Source organism: Phoxinus phoxinus (genome assembly GCF_949152265.1).
Source record: "Phoxinus phoxinus genome assembly, chromosome: 19".
Lineage (NCBI taxonomy): Eukaryota > Metazoa > Chordata > Actinopteri > Cypriniformes > Leuciscidae > Phoxinus > Phoxinus phoxinus.
This window is the reverse complement of record NC_136894.1, coordinates 18,554,320-18,581,150: the sequence shown is the minus strand read 5'-3', so window position 1 is coordinate 18,581,150 and position 26,831 is coordinate 18,554,320. Positions and strand designations below refer to the sequence as shown.

At 36.7% G+C, this 26,831-nt stretch overlaps 1 protein-coding gene across 2 annotated transcripts; it reads left to right on the top strand.

Annotated features, from left to right (window-relative positions):
* Positions 1-2,532: 2,532 nt before the first annotated feature.
* On the top strand, positions 2,533-25,634 carry LOC306987426 (T-cell differentiation antigen CD6-like). Of its 2 annotated transcripts, XM_079591654.1 has the most exons (15): positions 2,534-2,635; positions 4,279-4,332; positions 5,426-5,698; positions 7,112-7,411; positions 9,653-9,964; positions 10,837-11,148; positions 15,634-15,705; positions 16,164-16,298; positions 17,591-17,707; positions 17,804-17,923; positions 19,763-19,837; positions 21,525-21,620; positions 21,749-21,874; positions 23,669-23,743; positions 24,476-25,634. In XM_079591654.1, the coding sequence occupies exons 1-15, from the start codon at positions 2,584-2,586 to the stop codon at positions 24,610-24,612; spliced, it is 2,256 nt and encodes a 751-aa protein (XP_079447780.1). In that variant the 5' UTR covers positions 2,534-2,583; the 3' UTR covers positions 24,613-25,634. The 2 variants fall into 2 exon arrangements, with proteins under 2 accessions (XP_079447781.1, XP_079447780.1); XM_079591655.1 differs by lacking the exons at positions 21,525-21,620; positions 21,749-21,874 and having other exon boundaries at positions 2,533-2,635; positions 24,476-25,386.
* The last annotated feature ends 1,197 nt before the right edge of the window (positions 25,635-26,831 follow it).

The following is a 26,831-nucleotide window of genomic DNA, read 5'->3' as shown; positions in this document are numbered from 1 at the left end:
CAGAGGTAGTCCACGTGTCTGATTGTTGTCTGTCCGTAGACAGCACTTGCCAATTTCTTTTAACTCTGCTCTCATAACGCAGTCTGGTCTGCACAAAAAGAGACATCCAGTTCACACACATCTTAATGGCCTCCTGTTTCAATCCTGTGTGAAGGTCAAACACTTTATTATACACCGATTTAGACAGATTTGTGATAGGGCTGTCAAAAGATTAATCGCATCCAAAATAAAAGTTTGTGTTTACATAATATATGTGTGTGTGTACTGTGTATAATTATTTATATATATAAAAACACACACAATCAGTATATATTTAAGAAAAATTGGTTATATTTATATATAAAATATTTATATATAATATAAATTATATAAATGTATATACAGTAAATAAATGCAAATATTTCTTAAATATATACATGAATGTGTGTGTATTTATACATAATAATTATACACAGTACACACATATATATTATGCATACACAAACTTTTATTTTGGATGCGATTAATCGCGATTAATCTTTTGACAGCCCTAATTTGTGAACAATATTTGAGAGAAATAGGCCTTTTGTGTACATAGAAAAAGTGTTAGATCTTCAAGTTCATTTTCGGTTTAAAATCTGTTTAGAGAAAAACGGTCTCGTCTTAGCGGCCCCTAATTTAATAACAAATTATCACTTCGACCGAGGTGAGTCGGTCGGGGCTGGCTTTGGCTGGAAATATCTTTATTCAGGAACCGCTATAAAGCCAAAACAATCGGTTACCTTAAAGTATACGTTTATCTCTGTGAAGCTGCTTTGAAACAATCTACATTGTTAAAAGCGCTATATAAATGAAGATGACTTGACTTAGAGTGGCCTTTTATTGTGGCCAGCCTAAGGCACACCTGTGCAATAATCATGCTATCTAATCAGCATCTTGATATGCCACACCTGTGAGGTGGATGGATTATCTCGGTAAAGGAGAAGTGCTCACTAACACAGATTTAGACAGATTTGTGAATAATATTTGAGAGAAATAGGCCTTTTGTGTACATAGAAAAAGTCTTAGATCTTTGAGTTCAGCTCATGAAAAATGGGGGCAAAAACAAAAGTGTTGCGTTTATAATTTTGTTCAGTGTAAATTATCCGCTTATTACACGGCTACTTGACACATAAGTAAATAATTAGACACAAAATATTGATCTGAGTTGAAATATTATATCAGCTTTTTAAACGCAAAGCTTCCGCAGAGAGAGCAGTTGCTAGCGTGGCAAGTTCAAACTAGATAACGGATATTTAAGTTCAAAACGGATATTTAAGAGATACGGTATACAGTCATACCACTTATTACGCAGCATTTTGCCACATAAATAATTATGGAGATAAGAGATTTATCGTACTCGTTTGAATCTTATAATCCTACAGTGTACAAAACAATAGTCAAAATGGCAGCAGCTGCGTTTGTATGAAACAAGAGTGAGCAAGTCCATGATACTGGATGGCATAATTAAATAACTATACAAAATAATGATTTGACTGAGTTTTAATATTTTATTAGCTCACCAAAAGCAAAACTTCCATGAAGGAAAAAAAAAATTCCTACATACCCGGATGAGCCTGTGTTATCTCTTTTTAGAGGTAGTTATCTGGCAATAACATACCACTGGATGGCGCTATTGACCAATCAGAATCAAGTATTCCACAGAGCCCTGTAATAAAATGGTTTAAGTGATTGGGTGACATGTTTAGGTTTTGATTGCACCTATATTTAGCGTTGACTGCAAATTAATACTACCCATTAATACTAGGTGTAAAAAAAGTCTGAATCAGGCTCTGGCCTACTGTTACAGATGTAGGCTATTTTACATCACTAGCTAACAGTTTTAGAAATATCAAGAGCTAAAATAACAGTAGACCTTGGTAATGAAAACCAGATGACATAAAGTGGCAAAAAGCAGCTGTTGCTAACATTCAATATTTAAAGTCCAAAGAGTTGATGCCAATGAACACATCCAAGAGCTGAGACAAAAAGAAAAGAAAACATAATATTTGTTTTAAATCAATCCTTAATTTTAGATGCATAGTAGTTGTCAAGAATTTTTTTTTTAATTCGATTTAATATTTTATAGGGTGTGAGAAACTGTCTACGTGTGATCTGAATGTAGGTTTCCTGAGAAAACTGAGATACTAATAGATTGCAATCATGCGATCTGAATGTAGAGCTTCATCAACGAGACTAAATCACTCTGGTCACCAGTTTAATGCCTGTTGAGTACAAACTCACTATCCACACTAAAAGATGATAAACTTTCTCATTTATTTATTTAAAAAAAAAATGTTTTGGTCCCATCTTTACTTGAGACATCAAGACCTTATAATGCAAACTTTAACAGTAGGGGTCAATTCGTACAAAATGAGTCATCAAAAATAGATGCATAAATCTTTTGTATATATTTTGTATATATATAGTTTAGTTATTATACAAAACATCTGTGCATCTATTTACACACACACACACACAAAAAAAAAACCGAGGCAGTCTCACTTCCTCCCAGTGTTTGAGAAAGTGTGGTACTAAAAACAGCCCTCATTCAGCTCATGAAGAATGGAGGCTTTCAGGATCATGACAATCGTCCAAACTGTTGCTTTTATACAAGGTATCTATCTATCTATCTATCTATCTATCTATCTATCTATCTATCTATCTATCTATCTATCTATCTATATATATATCTGGGGTCAGTAAGATTTTGTTTTATCAGAAGATTATTCTGTATACAACGGCCTCATGAAATGTAAACTGATATTTCCCTACACTACAGCAAAAGATATAAAAAAACTGTCTTAACCATTTTTTGGTGTGAAAATGCTAACGTGCCTAAGACTTTTGCACAGTACTTAATTTTTAAACCATATAAAGCATTAATATAATAATAATAATATCATTTTTTTTCTATACAGAGAAAGGTAGGTAATCTGAATCATAAGCTATTGTAAACAATTCAGTAATGCTTTCTATTATATTGAAGTCAAGACTAAAAGATTATTGCATTAATAAAGCATATAAGGATGGTTGAATATCATTAAATGTTGTTTGTATGATACATTTGCATCTAACTGTGCTATTATACAAATTCTCAATATAGCATATTTGAGGTCATACATTTAGAAACACTGAGCAGAATCTACATTTTTTTAATAATTATAACAAAACGAGGGATAAAACGTACCTATTGTTTTTAGTATACATGCCCTAAATAAGCTGTTTCACATAAAGTGTTTACACAGTGTAGACCACAAGACAAAATAAAAGATGAATAAAAAAAAAAAAGACTGTTTATTAATTGTGATAGCTTTTCATGAGCTCCTTGTTTGTCCTGAGCAGATAAAATGCGCACTGTTATTCAGAAAAATCATCTAGTTCCTGAACATTATTTGCCTTTCAGCATCTTCTGAATAGGATTTTGGGATCCGTCTTTTCACAATTGAGGGACTCATACACAACTATTACAAAAGGTCCAAACATTCATTGATGCTCAAGAACTCAACATGATGCTTTAAGAGCTGGGGGTGAAAACTTTTTAAATAGAGGAACGGGTAAATTGTAGCTTTTTCTTAAACATATAAGCATCTTCTGTAGCGTCTAAAGCTTGGGGTACTAAATGAAAAACGAAATAAGAAACAGTTATACATCTTCATCCTGTTCTAAAGTTCGTAACCCCCCGTCTCCTAATGCATCGTGCTGTTTTCTTGAGCATCAATAATGTTTGCAACTTTTGTAATACTTGTATTTGAGTCCCTCAGTTGTCCTCAGTATGAACTGGATCTCAGAAGAAAGATTGCTCAAAAGATCTGCATTTAATCAAGCATTTGTGAACTTTTGAACTGGCCCATTTTTATAAATTCAGCTATTTTGTCTTTTAAGCTAAACATCTGTTATGTAAAATAGCTTATTCAGGGCAGTACAAAACAATAAGCAATTTTTATAATCCCTCTTATTTTGTTTAAAGTATGATCATTTCGCAGATTCTGAACGTACTACTGCATCTAGCTTATGTAATGAATCATTGTTGCTCTAAATCTTTCAGTGGACCCACAGCATAAACCGTGAGCAGAATCATTGTGTTGTGCAATGGTCTGAGAGTTGGAATAAAAACACAAGGTGTAACAAAAAACATGTAATTTTTTTCTAGTGACCATTACTTCATTAATTTGGTCAAAATAATATCACATATGATTACCTATGTAATATAGAGACAACAGTTTATCAAGACTGTAAAATTCCTTGCCCTTTTTTCAGGGTATGACAATATCATCTCTATTGAGCATCCAAAGGTCAAGGTCAATATGAAAGGTGAGTTATTTGCTTCCCTACAATTGTATGCCATTTTGATAATAATGGGTTATTCTTCCTTTAGTAGTTTACATTTAAATCACTCATTTTGTGTGCCTCAATGTGGACTGCTGAATGTTTTGACATTAATCCTTTCACATAGTTCACATAATTCTTAACCCCTTTGAAGAGTGTGACAGGATGTTGCGGTGATGCTCTTGTTCTCCAACCACTGCAAATTTGCTCACTTCCACTGTATATCACTTTGTTGCACTAAAACAGGTGTCACATCAAACAGGCAGCCTGTGAGATGTCAGATCATGTTGTGCATGCTATTGTTATTTGAACGGGATTTTTTATAGTTTATTATACACGTATGTTGTGTGTTCAGTTGTATTACCCAAGTTCAAAAGGCAGAATTGTGCTGTGTTGTTTTATTTGGGTTTGTGCCCTTATGTAACGACATCAGTATTTCAGAAACAGGTTATTCACAACATGATTTATTTTTATTTTATCTCGCATTCTATTGAATTCATTACCTTAAATGTCATTTATTTAAATAGCATTAAAAAAATCATTATCATTATTATTTCCAGTGCATTGCGATTTGATTGGATAACAATAAATTGCAAGAACAAATACAAGCTTGCTAAAATTATTTGGCTTTAACATTATCTACTTAGCCTTTGCGGTTTTGACGTCAATAGAAAAGGAGCAGAGACTGATAAAGTTATTACATTTTAATTAAAGATTACAAAGAAACTTTTTGAATTATAATTTATGTAATTTATATATGTCGTAATCCTTATGTTCACAACTTAATGACTTCAATGAGCTCATTGTTTCTGCCTTACATTCATACATTGTTAACTAACTGCGTGGTTTGTATCTGTACATTGCTGAAATACTTGGACACAGTCACCTCTGATAGCAAATCACTCTAAATTGTAATGTAGTGCATGCATTTCCTGTAAAACCGCTTTGTATAGGGCTTTTCACAACACATTATTTCAAATTAATGTAAATTGAATTGAAATTAATAATTTCAATTCACAGACCAGGAATATGCATTGAGAAAGTAAATTGTAAAAAGTACATTTTCTTGTATTCTCAGTTGTGTCACAAGCAGATCAGCGTTCTGGGTCGTGCTCCTGGACCCTCAGCACCTCTAGAAACAACACGTCAGTTATAGCCGTGGAGGATATTCACAGTCTCTCTTCTCAGATCTGTCTGTCCCTGGGATGTGGTGATGTGTATAAATTAAAGGCATTTGATGCAGAATTCAACAGTACCTGTCTCACAGGCTGCCTTTACCACAACTCTGAGCTAAACAACTGCACTCAGACTGTGAGAAGCCACTGCAAAATCCTCTCGGAGGTTATTTGTGGTAAGAAACCATGCAGTAGGACGTGAAATTATTATAATAATTATTATTATTATCCTTTATTTATCCAGGTAAACTGTTTGAGAACAACTCCTCATTTACAAACATGACTTGGCCAAGAGGCTACAGGAATAAATAGAAACATACTGTACATAGTCATACGCATAACACATATACTGTAACAAGCAATTAAATAAAAAAAGTAGACAGCAAAGAGAGAGAGAGAGAGAAAAGAATAAAGTGCTTAAGTATGTGTGTATAAATATGGTTCAGGATTATCAGCAGGAACAAGAGTCAATGTTGTTTTGGAGGTTCTGCTTAATGGAGATCGGGATCAGAGACGTAAGTTTCAGAGTATTTTGTAGTATGTTCCAGTCATATACTGCTGCAAAGCGGAAGGCATTACGTCCAAAGGTAATAGAAGTAGGGGGGGTACTAAACTTAATAAAATTACTTGATCTTGTGTGATAGGTGTTAAGCATGAAAAAGAGATGACGGATAGAGTCTTGCCCTGGATTGTCTTGTATATGAAGAGAAACCAATGATGGAGCTGCCGGGTATGAAGCGAGGGTTCACCAGTTTATACAGGTCACAGTGATGAGTGTGAAAGGGAGCATTAGTGGCAAACGGATGGCTGAATGATAGAGTGTGTCCAGTGTTTTTAGAGCTGTGTTTGGTGCCATTCTGTAGATAATATCGCCATAGTCCAACATTGGCAGTACTGTCATCTTAACGAGGGTGCATTTGATAGCATTAGTAAAGGAAGCTTTATTGCGGAAAAGAAAGGCTAGTCTGGCATTGACTTTAGTTTGAAGGTTATTGATGTGTGTTATGAATGACAGGGATGAATCCAACCAGATGCCTAGGTATTTATACGTTTCGACATACTCCAGAGCCATACCGTTCATGCAGGTGATTGCAAGTGGAGTCTTGGTAACAGGTTTTCGGCTAAAAAGGATACATTTTGTCTTACTGGTTTTAATACGGAGGTGGCGATTGTCAAAGAACTGCTCTATAGAGGTGAAGCTTATTGAAGACTGGCAGCCGCAGAAATAGAACATGTCTGTAGGTTGGCATGTGTTAGGTCAGTGTGAAATTGAAACTGTTCCCATTAAAGAAATAATGATTGTAAGATAAGTGTAAGATTAACTTCTCTATGAAATATGTGGTATAAAATACAAATACTCATGATCAATTATTTTTAATTTGATTTATTTTAATATTATTAGAAGTATTTTGCAAACAAATTTAAATCTATTACATAATATGACTATTCAGTATGCTGTGTAGTATTCAGGTAGTATATCAATACTATGTTTATAGGATATTATATCAGGCATAAGGAATGCATTGCACAGCTTTATTAGCATGGCCTATCCATCTTTTGAAATGCTGATTTTCTTCTTGCACCCCCAGGTTCTCCCTATGTGGCTCTAATATCTAGCCCATGTTCCTGGACTATTAAATCCCCAGACACAGAATCCTCTGTGTCTCTGACTGAAGACACTCTCCACAATCTGTCCAGTGAGATCTGCCATAAACTTGGCTGTGGAATGGTCTACAGTCTCAATCTGTCTCAATCTCAAACTCCCAAAAAGAGCAGTGTGCCATTGAACACAACCTGTTTCACAAACTGTGTTTATCACAACTATCAATTAAAGAACTGTACGAATGTTACTGACCTTAGTTGCTCAGTCCTCTCTGAAGTTAAATGCGGTAAGTTTGTACATTTTTCATTACAATATAACAGTTATGAAAAAGATGATGGTATATTCATTTAAAGAAATGTTCTGGGTTCAGTACAAGTTAAAGATGCACTATGCAGGATATTCAGTTACTTGTTGTAAGCACATTATTCATGTTCCTCGTGGGCGGAACACGACTCAAGAAATTATCTGCGGGAAGATGAGTGATGAGCTATTTTGCAAATATTGTGTTTATCATGCATGAATTGCATTTTCATGTGTGTATATGAAAGAACAGCTAATCTAATAGTCGAGTTTTAATAGAGCGAGTTTTAGCCATTTCAGTCTAGCTCGCTAATAATTACGTGTCATAATAAAAACTTAATTACAATGCCTATTAATCTCACTCGAGTTGCAGATAGTAGTCAAAAAGGCAATAGAAAAATTGTTTTGTGTCGAGACGACAACAACTACCCATCCAGAGCTTCAGGCACAGACAATAAAGTTCTGCCCTCACCTGCACCTGCGTTGTGATTGGCTGGGGCTGCAAACTTGCTGGCCAAAGCCCAGAAACGTCTCGCACAAAATTCAGGAATTACAGGAACAAGACAATATCTCTGTATACACAAACACCACACACACTTCTAGTGGACCATATATGATTGAGATATGATTGAAAACCTGCATATTGCACCTTTAAGTTCTGTGACAGCATCTGTGACAATGTGACCACAGAAAATAATTTTAATGCATGCATCAATTTGTGAAAATTGAACTCAAAAACGCAAAAATTATTTTTACAGTAAAGAACTCAAAATGGAATGTATAAACTGTTAAAATAGACTATTTTGAAATGATAATATAACTTGCACATTATACATGTAAACCTAATGTGATAAAAACACATACTAAACTTGTTTGTGACTAATTACATCCAAGTTTACTAATTTCATGACCATGTAAAGCTGATAAACCCTTTAACATTTAACCCACATACACAACCCAGATAGCATCCAGATGTGGGCCACTTCAGGCAATGATGTGGCACTGTTAGCCGCCTTCTGGCCCATACAAAATAAATGTGAGCCTAAAGTGGCCCAAATGTTTAATAGAAAATATGTCCCAAACATCCCAAATCGCATGTGGGCTTTTTTTAGGCAAAGCTGCACTGCTTATTGCAATGTGTAATCTGGGTGTGACCCTAAAGTGGCCCATGTGGAAAATGGTGAATATAATAATAATAATACATTTTATTTGTATTGCACTTTACATTACAGCAATCTCAAAGTGCTACAGAGCATATACTAATACACAATTATCTTGATTTTTTTTTAATTGTACACTCTAAAAAATGCTGGGTTGTTTTAACCCAAATTTGGGTCAAATATGAACAAACCCAACTGTTGGGTTAACATTTTTAATTAAAAAATGTAATCCAACGGCTGGGTTTGTCCATATTTTACCCAAATTTGGGTTGAAACAACCCAGCATTTTTTAGAGTGTACAATTAAAAAAAAATCAAGATAATTGTTTTTTTAATGTGCCCCAAATATCACAAAGCTAAAAATGTGGGACAGTCTAATCTGGCTACCGGCGCCGTCACAAGGCCCAGCACGAGTTCGAGAAAGCGCACCTGTTGCACCACCGGAAGGACGGCCCTGTCTGGCTGTAAACCAAAAGTGGCCCATGTTGTAGAAAATGTGGCCCAATTCAGAAATATCTGGGCCAGTTTTGGCAAAGATATGGGACAGTAATCACTGGCAAATACACACAAAAAAACTAATTTATTATTAAAAACAATGGTAATCAAATGAAGGCATAAAACATTAAACAATGTAATAAATAATCCTTTAAAATGCTGACATGTGGCTGTGCAATGGCCGCCTTGTAGCCCAGATCTGTCAAACAGAAGCAGAACGCCCAAGTGCCATCATGCCATGCGGTATGTGGATCGGATCTGGGCCATAGCAATTTTGCAATCTGGGAAGGGTTGTTTACACACCTGCAGGAATTACATTGGTAACACATAACCAGATGTTCCTAGAAAAGTAGTCCCACCTTGAATTGAAATGCAATTTGCAAACAGTTTTGTATGGAAAAAGCTGCACATTTATACTTTTATACCCTTTGATACAATTTCCCCATAAACATTCCAGTAAGTGCATTGCTGTAAACATGATTTTGGTTTGTATTTAAAAGGTTCATTATGTCTAAATTATGTAAAACATGTTGGTATTGTCTAAATGTTTATATGTCCCAACTGGTTCTTCAGGCAATGCTGCTGTCCGATTGGTTGGGGGCGGTCATCGCTGTGGGGGCCGTGTGGAGGTGTGGCGGGGGTCCTGGGGGACAGTATGTGATGATAAATGGGAAGTGGAGGATGCAAATGTGGTGTGTTCACAGCTTGGTTGTGGGTACGCTGTGTCTGTCAGCGGTCAAGGTGAGCCGTACGGCCAGGGTTCAGGCCCCATACACCTGGACGAACTCAACTGCACTGGAATAGAGAGGAGCTTATGGGAATGCCCGACACTTACACAAGGACATGACTGTGGTCATAAGGAGGACGCAGGTGTGGTTTGCTCAGGTATGTAATACTATGTGTGACTTATAAGTGGCATCTCAAGCAATGTTGATTAGAGAGTTCATTATGGATGGACCCATATTTTAGCCAATAATTACTATCTGATGACGGATGTGATACTTTTTTTTTTTTTTTTTTTAAGATTCATATGTTTTAAGGTCATATCACCCACCCCAAAGCAGTTTAAATGAGAAGTTAATTAAAGTCATGCCATACTTATAAAAAGAAAACACATAGTACATAATACATTTAGTCCCTTGTAGCATTCAAGCCAAAACCACCTGTGGCAAGGAATGACAATTGCGCTTTATTTCGATAGTCCACTTTAGACATTCTACTAACTATAAGTAACTTTTCAACTAAACAGCCAGTGTCTGGTCTTTAACACATTGCAAAGACTCATACCCTGTAAAGTACTTGCTTGTGTTTCTCAATTGTTGATTCTTACATGTTGATTCTTCATAGCTGATTATCTTATGTTGTTCTCCTCATTGTGCTACCATTGCGTGTTTGTTCTCATTATTATTCTGTTACTCACCTGTTCATTCCTTAAACCTTCAGTAAAGTACCTGCAATTGGGTTCACACTCATCTGTGTCTGCATTACCAGAAAATGCCATGGTATATAGTGGTAAAGGTAGCATTAACCTCTAAAAGGGTCTTTCAAAGATTTGATGCCACAAAACATCATAAACTTTGGCTAGTGATGAATTATAAAATTATAAAGTAATAAAAGCCTTTGTGTCAAAAAGTTGTCAAAGCTGGGGGTCTGTGCCATGGGTGACACTAACATTTCACATGTGTTTGAAATAATTATAAGATTTTTTTTTTTCATTGCATGAGTCTGTTCACATGTCTCCTCTTATTTTAATGAAGAATACAAGGCTCTGCGGCTGACAGGCGGTTTGGATCGATGTGCTGGGAGAGTGGAAATCCATCGCAATGGTAGATGGGGAACAGTGTGTGACACGTGCTGGCAGAAGGAAGAAGCTACAATGGCCTGTGATATGCTGAATTGTGGAATGGTCACAAATTTCACAGCCTTTGACCCTCCCTTCAAACATAAAAATGAATCACTCTGGTTTTTTATCTGTGGCCAGAATAACAAAAACCTGTGGCAGTGTCCTGAGCATATTAACAATGAATTTCTATGCAAGGAAACAAACGCAGCTGGGTTGATTTGCAACAGTAAGTAACATGTTTGATGATTTTTGCAAGTAACATGTAAGGAAATATTTTAATAGTTACAGCAACAGTTTACCACAAAACTGAAAATTTCTTCTGTGGAACACTTAATTGTTAAAATCTGTACACAACACTTAGCAGTGACAATGTCTGTCAAACTTTTTTTTTTTAAATGCTATATTCCAGCTAATATTTTTTTTCCCCTCATTGTTTTTATTTACTGTTTTCTGTTTTTTTTTTATTTACTGTTTTATGTACTTCACATATGTACAGATAAAACGTTATAAAAATAATTCTGGTTCGCATGGACACTACCCTTCTGGGTAACATTTTAGAATGCTGTATCTTACTTACTGCATAACGTACTCGGTTACCTAATGTAACCTCGGTTCTCTCTAGAAGAGGATATCTCGTACTGCGTAATAGCATTACGCTATGGGTGAAGTAATCTTTTCTCGAGATATGAAGCCAAAAAATTATCCTTCATTTTTGTATTTATCGTCAACGCAGTGCAGCAGCAGGGAGACCTTGAGCAGGCTGACTAGCGTGCTCATTGGCTGCCGTGCGACAACTGCAGCAGCCTACCGCTGAGCCTTGCGTGACATCACGCCCAATGAGGGTGCATCGCGCCCTCACGCGTCATAGCCCGCCAGAATGGGGGTGGCTTAGCGTATAAAAGGAAGGGCTCAGGGGCTGCTAACCTGGTTTTCATTTACTGAAGCGAAATGAGCTCATGGCGCGATCACGGCAGGTTACGCAGTACTCGTTCCCTCTTCTAGAGAGAACCGAGGTTACATTAGGTAACCGAGTATGTTCTCTTACGAGAGGTTCTCTCGTACTGCGTAATAGCATTACGCTTCAGGAACCCCTTGTCAACGCCGTGCGCGCCAAGCATCCACTGCATAAGTCCCAGGGGGAAAAAACAACCCGGGGGACACAGTTAAGTAGGGAAAAAGCGGCCAACAGAGTGGGCCCGGCCCGCACATGTACATAAGCACACAGTAGGGGATATATAGAGCGGCACATGTATTTCAGATCCACAGTGTGTAAGGGTTCAAAGGGATGAGGCTTCCAAGACCAAAGAAAGATCCCAAATAGGAACCGATGTGGCCGCGGGGGATTCATCCTCCTGGCTCCCTTAAGGAAGCGGATGATTAGCTCATTCCTTCCTATTGCCTGGCCGCACGTCGATTCTGCGAACGCTGCAATGGCCACAACATATACTTTGAGCATGGAGGGGGACCTGCCCATGTCCAGCAGCTCCTGAAGGAAGCAAAGCACCCACGGAACCCCACAAGTTTGTGGGTCTAAACCTTTGTCAGTGCACCACTTAGTAAACACAGACCATTTGGACGCGTAGAGGGACGTCTCGTAGAGGGAGCTCTAGACTGCGTGATCGTGTTCACAGCCCCTTCTGGCAGAGCAACGGGTATCCGTTGCGTTGATTATCCATGCATGCAGAGACCAGCGCTCTGGATGAGGATGCCAAATCGAACCGCCGGCTTGAGAGAGGAGATCTCTCCTCACCAGAATCGGCCATGGGGCTAAGCCTGACAGCCGCATCAACTCTGGGAACCACGTCTGGTTCTCCCATCGCGGGGCTATGAGGAGCACCGAGTGGCAAGCTTCCCTGATGCTCCTGATGACCTGTGGTAACAGTGAGACCGGAGGGAAAGCGTACAATGTCCTCGTTTTTCGAAAAGAACCTTGGGCAGTGAGTGTTGTCTTTTGACGCAAAGAGGTCGACTTTCGCTTTGCCAAAAAGACGCCACAGCGACTGGACTGTCTGTGGGTGCAGGTACCATTCCCCTGTGGGAACCTTGTCCCTGGACAGTTTGTCTGGGCCATCGTTCAGGTTGAGCGAGGCCATGCACCTCCCAATGGCCTGCGGACTTAGTGGCCCGAAGGGAAAGGTCCGTTGCGCTGCGCAGGTCCGTGACACCAGTCTGGTCTGGGCCCGTCTCGTCCATTTGGCGGAGGAGATTGGCCTGGAAAATCTGCAAGACTGCCATCGAATGCAGGGTGAAAGCAGCCTGTCCAGCGGCGGAGAAAGCGTGGCTGACGAGAGCTGATGTGGTCCTGCAGGCCTTAGAGGGGAGGGCAGACTTTGAGCGCCATCTCACGGAGACGGCCGGCTTCCTCAGGAGCTGTCCCAAGCTTGCTGGTCACTTGTTTCTACGGCGGCTTCTCTCAGAGTCCAGCGATGCGTAGAGCTTCGCTGAAGAGATGAAAACCAGGTTAGCAGCCCCTTTTATACGCTAAGCCACTCCCATTCTGGCGGGCTATGACGCGTGAGGGCGCGATGCATCCTCATTGTGCGTGACGTCACGCAAGGCTCAGCGGTAGGCTGCTGCAGTTGCCGTATGGCAGCCAATGAGCACGCTAGTCAGCCTGCTCAAGGTCTCCCTGCTGCTGCACTGCGTTGACAATAAATACAAAAAATTAAGGATAATTTTTTGGCTTCATATCTCGAGAAAAGATGACTTTACCCGTAGCATAATGCTATTACGCAGTACGAGAGAACCTCTCGCAAGAGAACTAATAAGGAATTATTGAAGAACTAGTAGGTAATTCTTCATGAACTACTTCTTCACTACTTCACTACTAAGGAATATGTGTTAACTAATCAGTATGTAATAGAATTGTATGATTGTGTTAAGTAACAGTTAGTTAATCCATAACTAATGAATTCTGTCATACCTCCTGAAGAACTACTAATTATCTACTAATTAAGGTTCAAGAAAAATAACTAAGAGGTAACTAATGAACAGTCATACAAAACTAACCTCAGATTAGTTTTTATATTTTATATACAGTACTGTGTGTGTCTGATTTCCTCAATGCCATTGAGTAAATTCATGTATTTGAGGCAACGACTGAGGGGAACTGAAAATATAGGGAACTTATTAGTAATTAAGAAAGAATTATTAGATAATTCTTCAGGAATTACTTAGAACCTGAAACAGTATTCTAAAGTGAACATATATGGAACCCATTAGTAATTAATAAATAATTATCAAATAATTATACAGGAATTAGGCTACTTATAACCTGAAACAGTATTCTAAAGTGAAAATATAGGGAACTTATTAGTAATTAATAAATAATTATTAGATAATTCTTCAGGAATTACTTATAACCTGAAACAGTATTATAAAGTGAAAATATAGGGAACCCATTAGTAATTAAGAAATAATTATCACATACCTCTGACTCAAATAAAACTTACTGTAAAAAACACTTAACGTAATCATCTAAACCTTTGTAAAATACACTACAATGACTCGTTTAGACTACATGATATTAAAAGTATCAATGATATCATGATATCAATACATTGATAAATAAATAACAATTGACATTGAACACAATATAGATGTAATGAAGACCAAGTTAAAGTGAAATATCTTCACAAATCCCCTATGATGTCTTTACGTCCTTCATTATGTGTGTATTCTGAGCAGTTTCTCTCCGCAGATGATGAGGTTATGATACGTGACAGCATCTGAAATACACAATTGAGTTTAGAGTTACATTGTGTCTCTTCCATTTGATTATGTAAAAGCAATTATGTTAATGAAGGCCAAAATTAGCAAAATTTGACAGTATGAGGCGAGCCCTTTACCATGTTAAAAGGAAAAATTTATATACAGTCATGGTATAGATTTTATGTTTTTTTGTGACTGGGTATGTTTAGGCATAAAGTCAAATAAAAAAATCGAACAATATGGATCATAAATTAGGCTACTTAACGTTACTTTGTGGAGAAGAGAAGATGAGTATCCTTAACTGAACAGAGCTGCTCACACTTAACGTTACATGTTCTGTTAAACTAAAAAGAGAAAAAGACATGATTGTTAAAGTTAAAATTTATAGATATTTTAAGAAAGAAATCATTTACCTGTTAAGAGCAACACGATCTTATGAAAGTGCGTATCTATACCACGAATGTCTATACCAGTAATGAGGAGGATTTGCAGTTACAGATTTGAAAAACAAAAAGGCGGGAATAAAGAACCCTAAACTCTAACGCAAAGAACCATTTCATCATATAAAGGTTTCTTCAGGACGATACAGTACTAAATAGAACTGTTACTACGTGTAAAAAAACCTTTAAAGAACCATCTTTTTTTTTAGAGTGTAGAGCTGTAAAGCCAAAAACAATCTGTTACTTTCATTTCCTATTATCACTGTAAAGCTGCTTTGAAACAATCTATATTGTTAACAGTGCTATATAAATTAAGTGGACTTGACCCCCCCCCCCTAATTTCACTTATATTCCCTTTTAATTATGAATTTCTAAATAATTACATATATGTTATGACAACAGCAAAGTTTAAGGCTGCTCTGTTGCTGCTCACTTACACAGACGCAAAGCAGCCACAGAGCCTTAAACACTAAAGTGGGTCAGAGCTTTACACAGAGGTTGCAGCAGCACAGAGCACCCCATGTACAACAGCTTCAAGATAAACATTTCTTCTTTTCCAGATTCTCTTGGTTTCCCTGTTCCCACCAGTCAAATAGGCCTACCAACCCCAACCTCAGCACCAGCAACCACAGGTAATCTTGAAACTCTCTAGAATGCTAAAGGGGGAAATTAAGGGGGTGAATTTACTCCAGCTACAGTTATGCCATGGATGGAGAGTAAAATAAATGTTACATTTGAAGAAAAAAAAAGTAACTTGTGAGTTATATAACATGGTCACACTTTATTTTACGGTGTCGTTGTTACAATGTAATTATATATTTAAGTACTGAGTAATATTAAGCAACTACATGTACTTACTATAGGGTTAGGGTAGGATTAGGATTTGTTGTGGGTTACTGTAGTTGCATGTAATTATGCATAATTTACTGTTATTACTGCGGTAAGTACATGTAACATATGCAACAAGGACACTGTCAAATAAAGTGTTACCTATAACATTTATGGTTGACTGCATTTATGGAAATGGTGAGTAATGTCAGGCTGAAGCATCACACTTTTAACAAGTCTGGGACTCTTTTCTTTCATCTAGAGATAACGAAAATGGAAAATTCACATAGATTCTTACAATCTCCAGAGTTACTGGGGTGTTTTTTTCTGGGTTTCTTTCTTGTGATTGCAATTATCACAAATATCCTCTTGTGTCATCATGCTAAAAAGAAGAAAGGTAGGTACAAACCTGCAGACGAACACATCTAATGCACAACACTTTTAATTAATTGTTGGCAGAAAACCTTGTGGACCACCTGATTAGCAATACCTTTATTTTGGTGAATCTGAAGCTATGAAGAGCAGGTCATTATTAACCCCAATAATAAATTACATTTTACATTCACAAACCAATTCAAGAACCATTGTGATGAAGAAGTAAGCCAATTGTGTGCAAATCTATGATGGATGGGGTAGTGGTTTTTTAATTATAGTTTTTTACTGCATTTGAGTAATGGAGCAACAAGTTTTTTGTTAAAATAAATCATAAAAGTAATACATAAAATCTTATGTATGAGGTGGCAAATGCTCACCAGCATCGGGCAAAAGGCACACATTATTTATACAAATAATTTACGTAACATAATATGTTTTTAATAATGTCTAAGTTAATACTTGTTCAAACCAATCACTTCAGCAGAGTTTGCACTTTTTCCGGTTAATTTTGATAAAGAAATAAACTCATTTTTTTTACCATAAACAAACTGTCATTAAAATATGTTCATTTTAAAAAATGCACAAACAAAATTATTTAACAAAGATTCTGAACACATTTAATGAGATCCCACGATAATTTAATAGAGCTTTACAGTAGTAACAATAAATATGATATTTTATTATAACATTATTAATATCATATTTTTAAATATGATTGTTTCATTATAAATATAAGATTGTTTTATTATCTCACCCAATTTAATATATATTATATTTACCATCTGGATCTAACTATGTCATGTCAACAAATGGGAAAAGTCAGTCAGCTATTTATTATCATGTTAATTATTGTGCCTTTAGGCCCAACAGCAGGGTTGCTGTTTACCCCAAATACCATACTTTTACATGTTATTCCGTTATGGAAAAATTGTTGCTTTAATTATCTTGAGTTAAAACTAAAATACATTAACATGACCATTGCCTCAAAATATAGTCAATCATTTTATCGATTCTAATTTGCTACATAAATAGAAAACCTCAAATATTAGATCAAATTAGTGTAGAATCAACTTTGCATTGCTGTCTGCGATCGCGTCAAGAAACAGCCAAATTTCCACGTGCATCATCAAAAGAGCTTAAGAAAAGTGCTGAGCTGAATTTTTGTGCCTTCTAGTGGTTTAAAAGAGAATAAAGTAAAATGCTCCTTTTAGCCCCGTTGTACCCAATAATGACAGTGGCCTCTAACATATTTTATAGACGGATGTTACTGTGGTATAAAACTGTTTGTTTGTCCTGTGTTTACCTCACTGTTAGCTGTTGTGGTCCAGAAGAGATACATGAACCTACAGGCCACAACTGAAACCGAGAAAAATAACTACAGAGATTCTGTCAATCTTGTCAAAGTTACAAACAATAGCAGTGATGCTGAGGGTGAGTGTGTTTTACTCTGTGCTGATATTATGTGGATGACAGATAATTAACATTTGTTTTCTGTATTTGTAAATAGTTTTCTCTGTGTGCTTGTAGTTCCCATATTTCCTCAGCGTATCTGGCCTCAGAGTAGCGTTGAGAGTGGATCGTATGATACGGACTATGAGCAACATGACATCAGTCTGGAAGCGGCTTTTCCTTTATCCACCTTTCACAGTTAGTAATGTTATGGACAATATTGAGCAAGCAGGAAAGACTAGGGATGATTGTAACACGGGGTCACCTGTAACACCGCCACTTTACAGAGTTAGAGTTTGTTTTTGATTAAAGATTACAGGGGTACAATATTTTAAAAAAATAATGATGTGCTCGAATAAATATTTTTTTTAAGTTACATACATTAGAGCAAAAGGTGTTACAACCATCTCCATTCTCCCCTAAATAAAAAATATCGTTGTGAAATCCAATGTTGGGGTCTGGATAACGTTATGTAATCATATTAAAGTAACGAGAAAGGTAATGCATTACTTTTAAATTTACAAAAAATATCTGAGTTACTTTTTCAAAAATGGAACTCAAATGACTTTGTTCCCTTTTGAGGGAACTTAGCGCTGCGTCGTGGTTGTTAACACTACGGGACAAGATGTAACGAGTAGTGGATAAACTTTACTTGTCTGGATGATAGACTGAATATACCATATTCAACATATTCCACATCTAATTTCTCAGAGATAGAAGCTTAATCAATATATATCTCCTCAGAGTGTGCTTCTGGTTTTACATGAGATCATTGTGTGATCTTTGCCTTTCAAGCCCTGGCGTGTCACATCTGGTTTTGTTGGCAAATCATATTCAGCAACTGGTATGCCCCTGCACATCATGGTGGTCTTGCATGCCTACCAAGCCGACCTCCTCAAAGATCTAGTCACTGGTGAGGGACTTGACCCTGAGGCGGTCAAATAACTCCAAGTCATAGATATCACCCTCCGTGCCACCAAGAAAATGGCCCGAGCCATCGGCCATTCAATCTCAAATCCAGTCACAAGATTTATTCGACACAATAAATCTACAGCAGTGGTTCCCAACCCTGGCCCGGGAATACCCCCAAAACTGCACATTTTTTAAACCTCTTATCTGACACACCCATCTGCGGTCTTAGAGTCTTTACTAATGAGCTGATGAGTTGAATCAAGTGTATTTGATTAGGTAGACATCTAAACTGTGCACTGATTTACAGGATGCATACTTTCATACCAAAATTTTACCGAACACAGAAAGTTTCTCAGGTTTGCTTTTGGTGGAGAAGCATACCAATATTAAATTCTTCCTTTCAGCTCAGCCTTGTCGCCAATATTACCAATATTAAATTCTTCATTTCAGCTCAGCCTTGTCGCCTCGCACCTTCACAAAGTGCATAGCTCCATTGTGACTCCAGGGCATCTGTGTGCTGAATAACATCAACGACTGGCTGAAATTAGCAGCTCGGCATGGAGATGTTGTTCTCGCTCACATTAGGTGCTTGGGCCTGAGGTTGAACAATTTAGAGAACAACTTTTCTGGGGGTGGTATGATATTCAACCGCGACGCAGGTTACTGCAATGCAAGTTGTTTTATCTGTTTATCTCCCGCACGAGTTGACCCATGCCACTATGGGAAACGTCAGGCTAGGTCAGTATATTTCCGTCCGCATAAGCAGGGGGTTCCGCCCTATGTGCAATTAAAAGGGTTGCATACAGATGGCTTTGTACCCTTTACCTGTGAAAAAGACCACGCTGGGTTAGCCTGAGGCTTATTTATTAATTTTTTTTAACATTTTCTAAATATATATATTAAAAAAAATTGTCATTAAAAAACAAGCAAGCAAGCCCAGCTCAGGTGAGAAAAAGTAACATAACACGTACATTTCTATAAAAAGTAACTTTGTAATGTCATTAGTTACTTTTTTTATGAAGTAAAGCAATATTGTAATGCATTACATTTTAAAAGTAACTTTTTCCAACACTGAAAATGAGTAGGCAGTTCTGTGAGTAGACTTCTCTCTTCTTTCTCATGTAGACTCAATGCGGTACAGTGCAGAAGGTAAAACGCCCGCTGTAAAGGCCTCAAACCTGAACAGTGTGATGGAAGAGGGTAAGAAGGGGAAGGTTTTATTTCACTTTGTTTGTTCTTTACATTATTTCAGTTGTATATATGTATCCATGTATGTAAATGTGTAACATCAACATAACCAAAATCTAAATTCTATTAATCAAAATTAATATTAACTCTTGATCTTTCTGTGAAAGTGTTCATGTTATTGAAACATAAAAAAAAAATCTTTCATCAAAATGTGATTCCACAAGGTAACACACATTCATATAATCCTCAAGTGTGAATTACTGTAGACAAACACATTTGTCCTGTCCGTAAGGGTAGGGTTTGAGCACAGAACTCGAGCGCTAAGATCCGAAGCTGGACTTGATTAATGTTAATGTATAACAATTTATAAAATGTTATTGATATTAACAATTGAGAAATTCAAGTCTCAACCTACTTTTTCTCATTTAATGTCCTGTTTCACTTTGATACACTATACAGGCTGATGATTAATACAGAGATTAAATTTTTTTTTTTGTTGCTTTGGTACCATTTTCACAAGTAAGGTGTACATTTTCAAAACACTTAGTACAAAAATCCAAACTGATCACAGGTAATACCTCAGGTAATAATTATTTCAAAACCTGATCCCATGCTTTCATTACAGTTATACACATTTTCAGTCCACGTAATCGTTGTTTCAAGCACAAGATTATTGTAATATGTAACGAGAAACTGGGTTTTAATCACTGAAACACAACAATATTTAGTACTTTAAACAATCAGTTCATTTAAAAGCAAACAATGGAATAAGCATGTTTTATTTCAAATCACCCTTGTTACAGAAATAATTACAGTAGCACAAGCTACAGATGCCACATTAGAAAACTTACATGACCTAACTTATGTAACATAACATCCGTAATGTTTGTAATAGTATCTATTCAGTGTGTTATCAAATGTGTGATGAAGTATGACACAAAATAATGATATGCGCACATCCAGAAACCTTAGGCAGGTGCACGGTCAGATAAAGCCCTTCACTAAAGATTCGGCACACTGCCACTGCTGCTCCCAAAAATCAATTTATTAAAACCCTTTTCTGACCTTTTTCGCCTGACGAAGATCTTTGGGTTGAAACGTTGTATATTTTAATAAATTGTTTTTTTGGGAGCAGCAGTGGCAGTTTTTAGTGAAGTATGACACAGCCATGAGAACAGAATTTGCTGGCAATACAGTAAATGCTCTCACTGTGCAATATGACTGAATCTATACTGTAGTTGACCTTTATAAGATTGAGTTACAGTTATGTAGCAGTCTCTTCCAATAGTAATCTGTTTACAGTATCAAATGGCATACATACAGAAATAGATGTACCAAATGATTATTAATTAACCATTAGGATCAGTTGGATTAAATAATCGACAAATGTATTAAACTGAACGAAAAGAGATGCAAATAGCATTATAAAAGGCAGTTACTGTGAATGAAATGTTGAACACTTAGGCTTTTTTGTGTTGTTAAGCATATTTGTAACATTTTGTGTATTATGCAAACACAATTGAAAACATGCTAACATGTTTGAAAAAGTGCGCTTTTGATGATCTTTTGTGAGTAGGCCTATTAAGAGTTTTGAAAATGTAACACTTGCTTGTGAAAATTGCGGCAAAGCAATTCAACAAAACCTGTAACAGATAAATAATTACATTCTTAAATACACATAAACACTGTTTGGTCTCAGCTGTCCCGGCAGAGGTCTCAGTGAAAGGATACCAACAAATCTGTGACACTTCCTCTAATCATGCTGCACACCAGATGCGTGAGTCTGCTACAACTGGTGAGAATTATTTATATATAACAAAGGTTTGACTAAATAGACATGTCTTTTTTATTTTATTATTTACCTTAGATATTTAAAAGGCTTTTATTGAGCAACATTATTATAATTAGCCCTCTTTCACACAGTGGACTCGTTTGAGTCATCCTGCACCTCATCAGGAGAATGCTATGAAAACAATGGCACAAATGCACAGGACCTGTGCTCACTTGAGTCTGCTGAATGTTATGAAAATAACAGTCTACAAACTGCAGGTATTAAATGTTCCCCGGGTTTTCATACACTCTGGAAAATCTGTTAAATACATAGAACTGATGAAAAATTAAGTAATATTATATAAGCACAACAGAATGCTGAGTGCGGTTGTATTCACAGCCGTGGCTGATATATAGTGGTTCTCATCTAAGATAAATCGCTTATAATGTAAAAAGAATTCATTTGGTTATCCGTATCAGAAATTGCAAATAAGTTCTACAGATACTATATCTACAGAAATCTATAGATTTACTATAGAATCTATAGATGTTCCAAATTATTCATTATTAAGATCAGTTTAAGTTTAAAGATACAACATGTAACAATTTTGTAATAAAAGATCCAAAAATCACTTGGACAGTGTGATATATTTCCTGCAGTTATGTACTTACAAAATCCCAAAAGTCTCCAAAGATTTTTTATTTCAGAGAAATTCCAATTTTAAATAATTGTCCGTCCCGGAAAAAAATGTCGCCTGTCAGTGACGCAATATCTGCTCTATCCTTGGTTTCCGCAATATCACGTGGACAAATGCGGAAGTGGTGGTTATAGCTGTTGTGTACATCATGGATCACGATTACTCTTTGGCGAGTATTGAAGTGCCAACAAAACGTAAGCGTCCATATGGTGATACACACAGAATTTGTGACAAACGGAGGAATAAAACAAGGATAAATATCGGTGTGCCGTTTTCGAGATGGAGAGCTTCGCGAGTGAGAGAGAGAGAGAAGGGGGACAAAATCAGTAAAGTTCCTCTAGCTGGGACGCGAACTCGGGTCTCCCATGTTATCTGATAGCACACTTACCCACGACACTATCATGATACGACATATCAATATTATAAATGATACAAAATTGTCGGCCGCGTCCCCGCACCCACGCATGTAATAGCCTATTATGATTTCTGTCATTATTTTAATATATTTGTGTACCAGGTGGGCCGGCCCACATTGGCCGGCCAGTCCGTGACCGAGATTATGGCAGTGCAATTAAATACAATCGGATATCTGTTATTAAAAAATATTAAGCCATTGCAAATGTCCGTTCAAATGTAATTTTACTACGATTGGTTTGAACACGTAAAACACTTCATTAACTATAAACATCCTAAAACTACACAGCATTAACCTTACAAATCATTTGACAAATAGCTGTAACAGGATAATATAACATAACATTTCGCGTTCCTTGTAGTTAATTCATTATCATGACATAAAATTTCGCATTCAGACGTACAGGTAATACAAAAACTAATAAATGACCTCATCCGACCGTGATCATGATTCATTAATTCCATACGTCTCTGGATGTTGAAAACGACATCTCCCATCGTTCCACTCTCCTTCATAGCGTCATCAAGTTTCGCCTTTGTTATTGTTGGAAACAGCGCCCTCTTGTGGCTTAAAATCTTACATACTGTAGCTTTAAATAGATATGCATTAAACTGAACGAGAAGAGTTGCAAATTCAAAGTTTGAAGTCTGAATGAAAGGCAGTTTCTGTGATTGAATTTTTTATATATAGAGAGGAAACGCTTATTTTGAAAGGGATATTTTGTGATTTTGTGTATTGTACTGTAACACTTAAGTTGCTACACTTTTACAGCCAATGGTGGCAGATTATTTAGGTGGAGTAAATAAGGCTAAAAAGAGCACAATTTTGTTGTTAGTGTTTCATTAAACAACTTTTTTTTTTTAAGTTAAGGTGGGTTAAGAGCAAAACTGTAAATCAGAATAGAGGCCCAAGTTCCTGCAGGACTGTAGATATTCTAACTGCTGTCCAAATTTGACTCAGGCAATGGAGATTTCCTGAAGCAGGAATCCGGAAGGTCTTACCTGGGCCACACCATGGATCACATCAATTACCAAGGTGAGCATTTAACACTAACAGATAATCTACATTTAAAAGTCAAGTCACCTTTATTTATATAGCGCTTTATACAATACAGATTGTTTCAAAGATGCTTTACATTGATAATAAATTATGCATTTTGGATGGTGTTCAGCTGAAGTCAGTTCAGTGTTGATTTAGTTTACAATCATCAATTATTAAATTCATATAAAGTTCATTTCATCTATAAAGCAATTCTGCAAAAAAATATCATCATGAATTATCATTGTCATCATCCAGCTCAGTTCAGTTCTCATACAACAGCATCTGTACAGTCAATCAATAATATTGTTGAATATTAAAGGACACGTTCGGCATTTTACACTTAAAGCTCTGTTTTCAGATCGTTTCTGATTAAATAGAATGGTTAAGATTGAAATTTGGACACATGCTGCTGGCCCGAGAATTTTTGATTTCTGTGGTAGCACCTATGCAGCATGTGTCCAAATTTCAATCTTAACCGTTCTATTTAATCAGAAACGATCTGAAAACAGGGCTTTAAGTGTAAAATACCGAACTTGTCCCCAAATTGACGTTTTAGTTATTTGTAGTAGAGATGTTGTACAGTGATCACTTCTTTATAACATTCAGATACTGCCCCATACTGTTTGCAATATACAAATCTCTTGACCAGTTTGTTTTTTGGTGATGTTTGGACAGAATTTTTAATATGTAAAAATGTCATTTCTATTTATTTTCTTTTTTTATCAGAACTAGATAAAGGGGGCAACAACAGAGAGGACTCCCCATTGTACTCACCCGTCACCTATAGTAATGAGGCCATCTCTGCTGAAAGTGACTATGATGATATTGGCAACTATATAAAACAACCTCACTACTTACATTAGCTGGAGATTGTGAAATAGTGGCCACATAATATTAGTACAGTACCATTAGACACCATATCTGAGAATTTATGCCATTATTCTTTCAGACCTTTCCATGTTTTTAATGTTATTTCTTTGTACATTCATGTCTGCTTCTACATATAATCAAAATATATGCTAAATGTTTCATCAAGTTTTGTTATCACTGCAGATACTTTGAGTGCATACCAGTGTAAAAAGTACATTTACATATAGCCTACAAGTGCTTTTACTCCAAATGCATATGACTGATGATTGGGTCATAACCACAAACACTTAGGGGGACATGTTCCCCCAATAATGAGAAATGACCATTTAAAGCAAGATTCTCTAAGAATTTTAGAAGCGTTATCTGAGACTTAAGCTGCCATCCGTAACTGAAGGCACCCTGCCAGTGCCTGCTGTATTGACGGCTGCTGCAGACTACATAAAAATGTTAAATACACACAAAATATTTTTTCACTTACTACTGCAGATTGATTTGATATTATTGTTATTAACAAAATGTACTTTAATTATGAACTTAACTTAACCATTATTTTCTTTTGTTCTAACCCTTCACCTTTTGGCAAGGAGACCTCAGATCTCTGGAACTTGAACAGAAGTTTATAAATTGTGATTCATGAAATGTAGTAATTTATTGTGATGAGACAAGAAACATGAAGGCTGTTTTCAGCATGTTTGGCATGATTGAGAGTAAATATGTGCATTTTGATAATGAATTTAATAAACGTGGTTTCCTGGAAGCTTCTCAGTAAATTCACTTGTCTGAGAATACGATTCATAAAACTGATATCACCAGATCTATACAGTAAATAACAAGGTAAAATATGTGGCTTTGACTTGTGTATTTAGGTTGTGGTTTATTAAAGTGACCATTTGAGTCACTTATTAAAAGAAAAATATAATTTGCAAGTTTAAAATGACGACTTGCGTACTGCCATCTGTCGGAAGCTAGTTATTTTAGTCAATAAAGTTTTAATAAAGGATATTTTTCTTACACCAACAGCTTCACTTCAGAAGACCTTTATTAACTATATATATTTAATATTTTGAAAATAAAGTGATAAATTATATTTTTTGTGCAGGCAAAGCACTCGTGTCGCTTAAGTTTGGGGTTGGGCCGCTGGAGTCACATGGGTTATTTTGGTGGTGTCTGTGCTGCCTTTCTGGGGCTTGAGGGGGGTGGCTGTGTGAGCAGTCGATGGGGGGAGCAGGTGTCTTGCAGGTTTGGGGTAACGTGGGGGTGAGCGATTGATGACAGAATTAAATTTTTTGGGTGAACTGACCCTTAAAGGAACTGCATAGGAACACTTGACCTATTAATACAAAGGACTGGTCACAGCACTTGCATATTGTTGGCCTATTGTTGGTTTGATTGCTTCTATTGCTCTCCTCATTCGTCCAGCTAAATCTAGTTTTGATTGATTCACTTCCGTTGCAAAGGTCATTAGTTATTAACTTAGGGGCCTCTTATAAGACACTGTTCTAACAGAAAACTCTTTATGCGCTCCAGTCTGCTCATTCGCACAACAACAGTGGCTCGAGAACGCAAACCTTAAAATAGGTTCCAAGGTGCAAGTGTTGAATTTTTAAAAAAACTTTATCAACTTAAAAAACGCGAATCTGTGAAAACACTGACAGCGTGCAAATGGATATTACGTGTTCAGTCTACGCGTTTGAATATATATGTGTGCAGGCGTGTAGTCTTTCTTTACAAACTTGCCTCCACAGATTAATTGTCTGGCCTTAAATAATCATAATACAGAATTTTTTGTCACTTCCGCGTATCCATGTATCCGCGTATATCGACAATGTGTTATCTGTACAGAGGTAAAGGGAAGGGAAAGAGGCCTTCACAGAGTCTAGTTGATACTTCAGGACTGCGTTGTCGTCGTGCCCAGGCGCAAGTCCTTCATCAGGTCTGTATACAGCCTGGATCCGGCGGACTGCGTGTTAATATGTTATGTGTATGCTAGGTTAAAGAGATGTGTTTTTAGTCTAGATTTGAACTGACAGAGTGTGTCTGCTTCACGGACAATGTTAGGAGGACTGTTCCAAAGTTTTGGTGCTAAATAGGAAAAGGATCTACCGCCAGCAGTCGATTTTGATATTCGAGGTATTAACAACTGCCTGGAATTTTGAGATCACAATAGACGTGAAGGACTATAATGCGTTAAGAGCTCATTCAAGTACTGGGG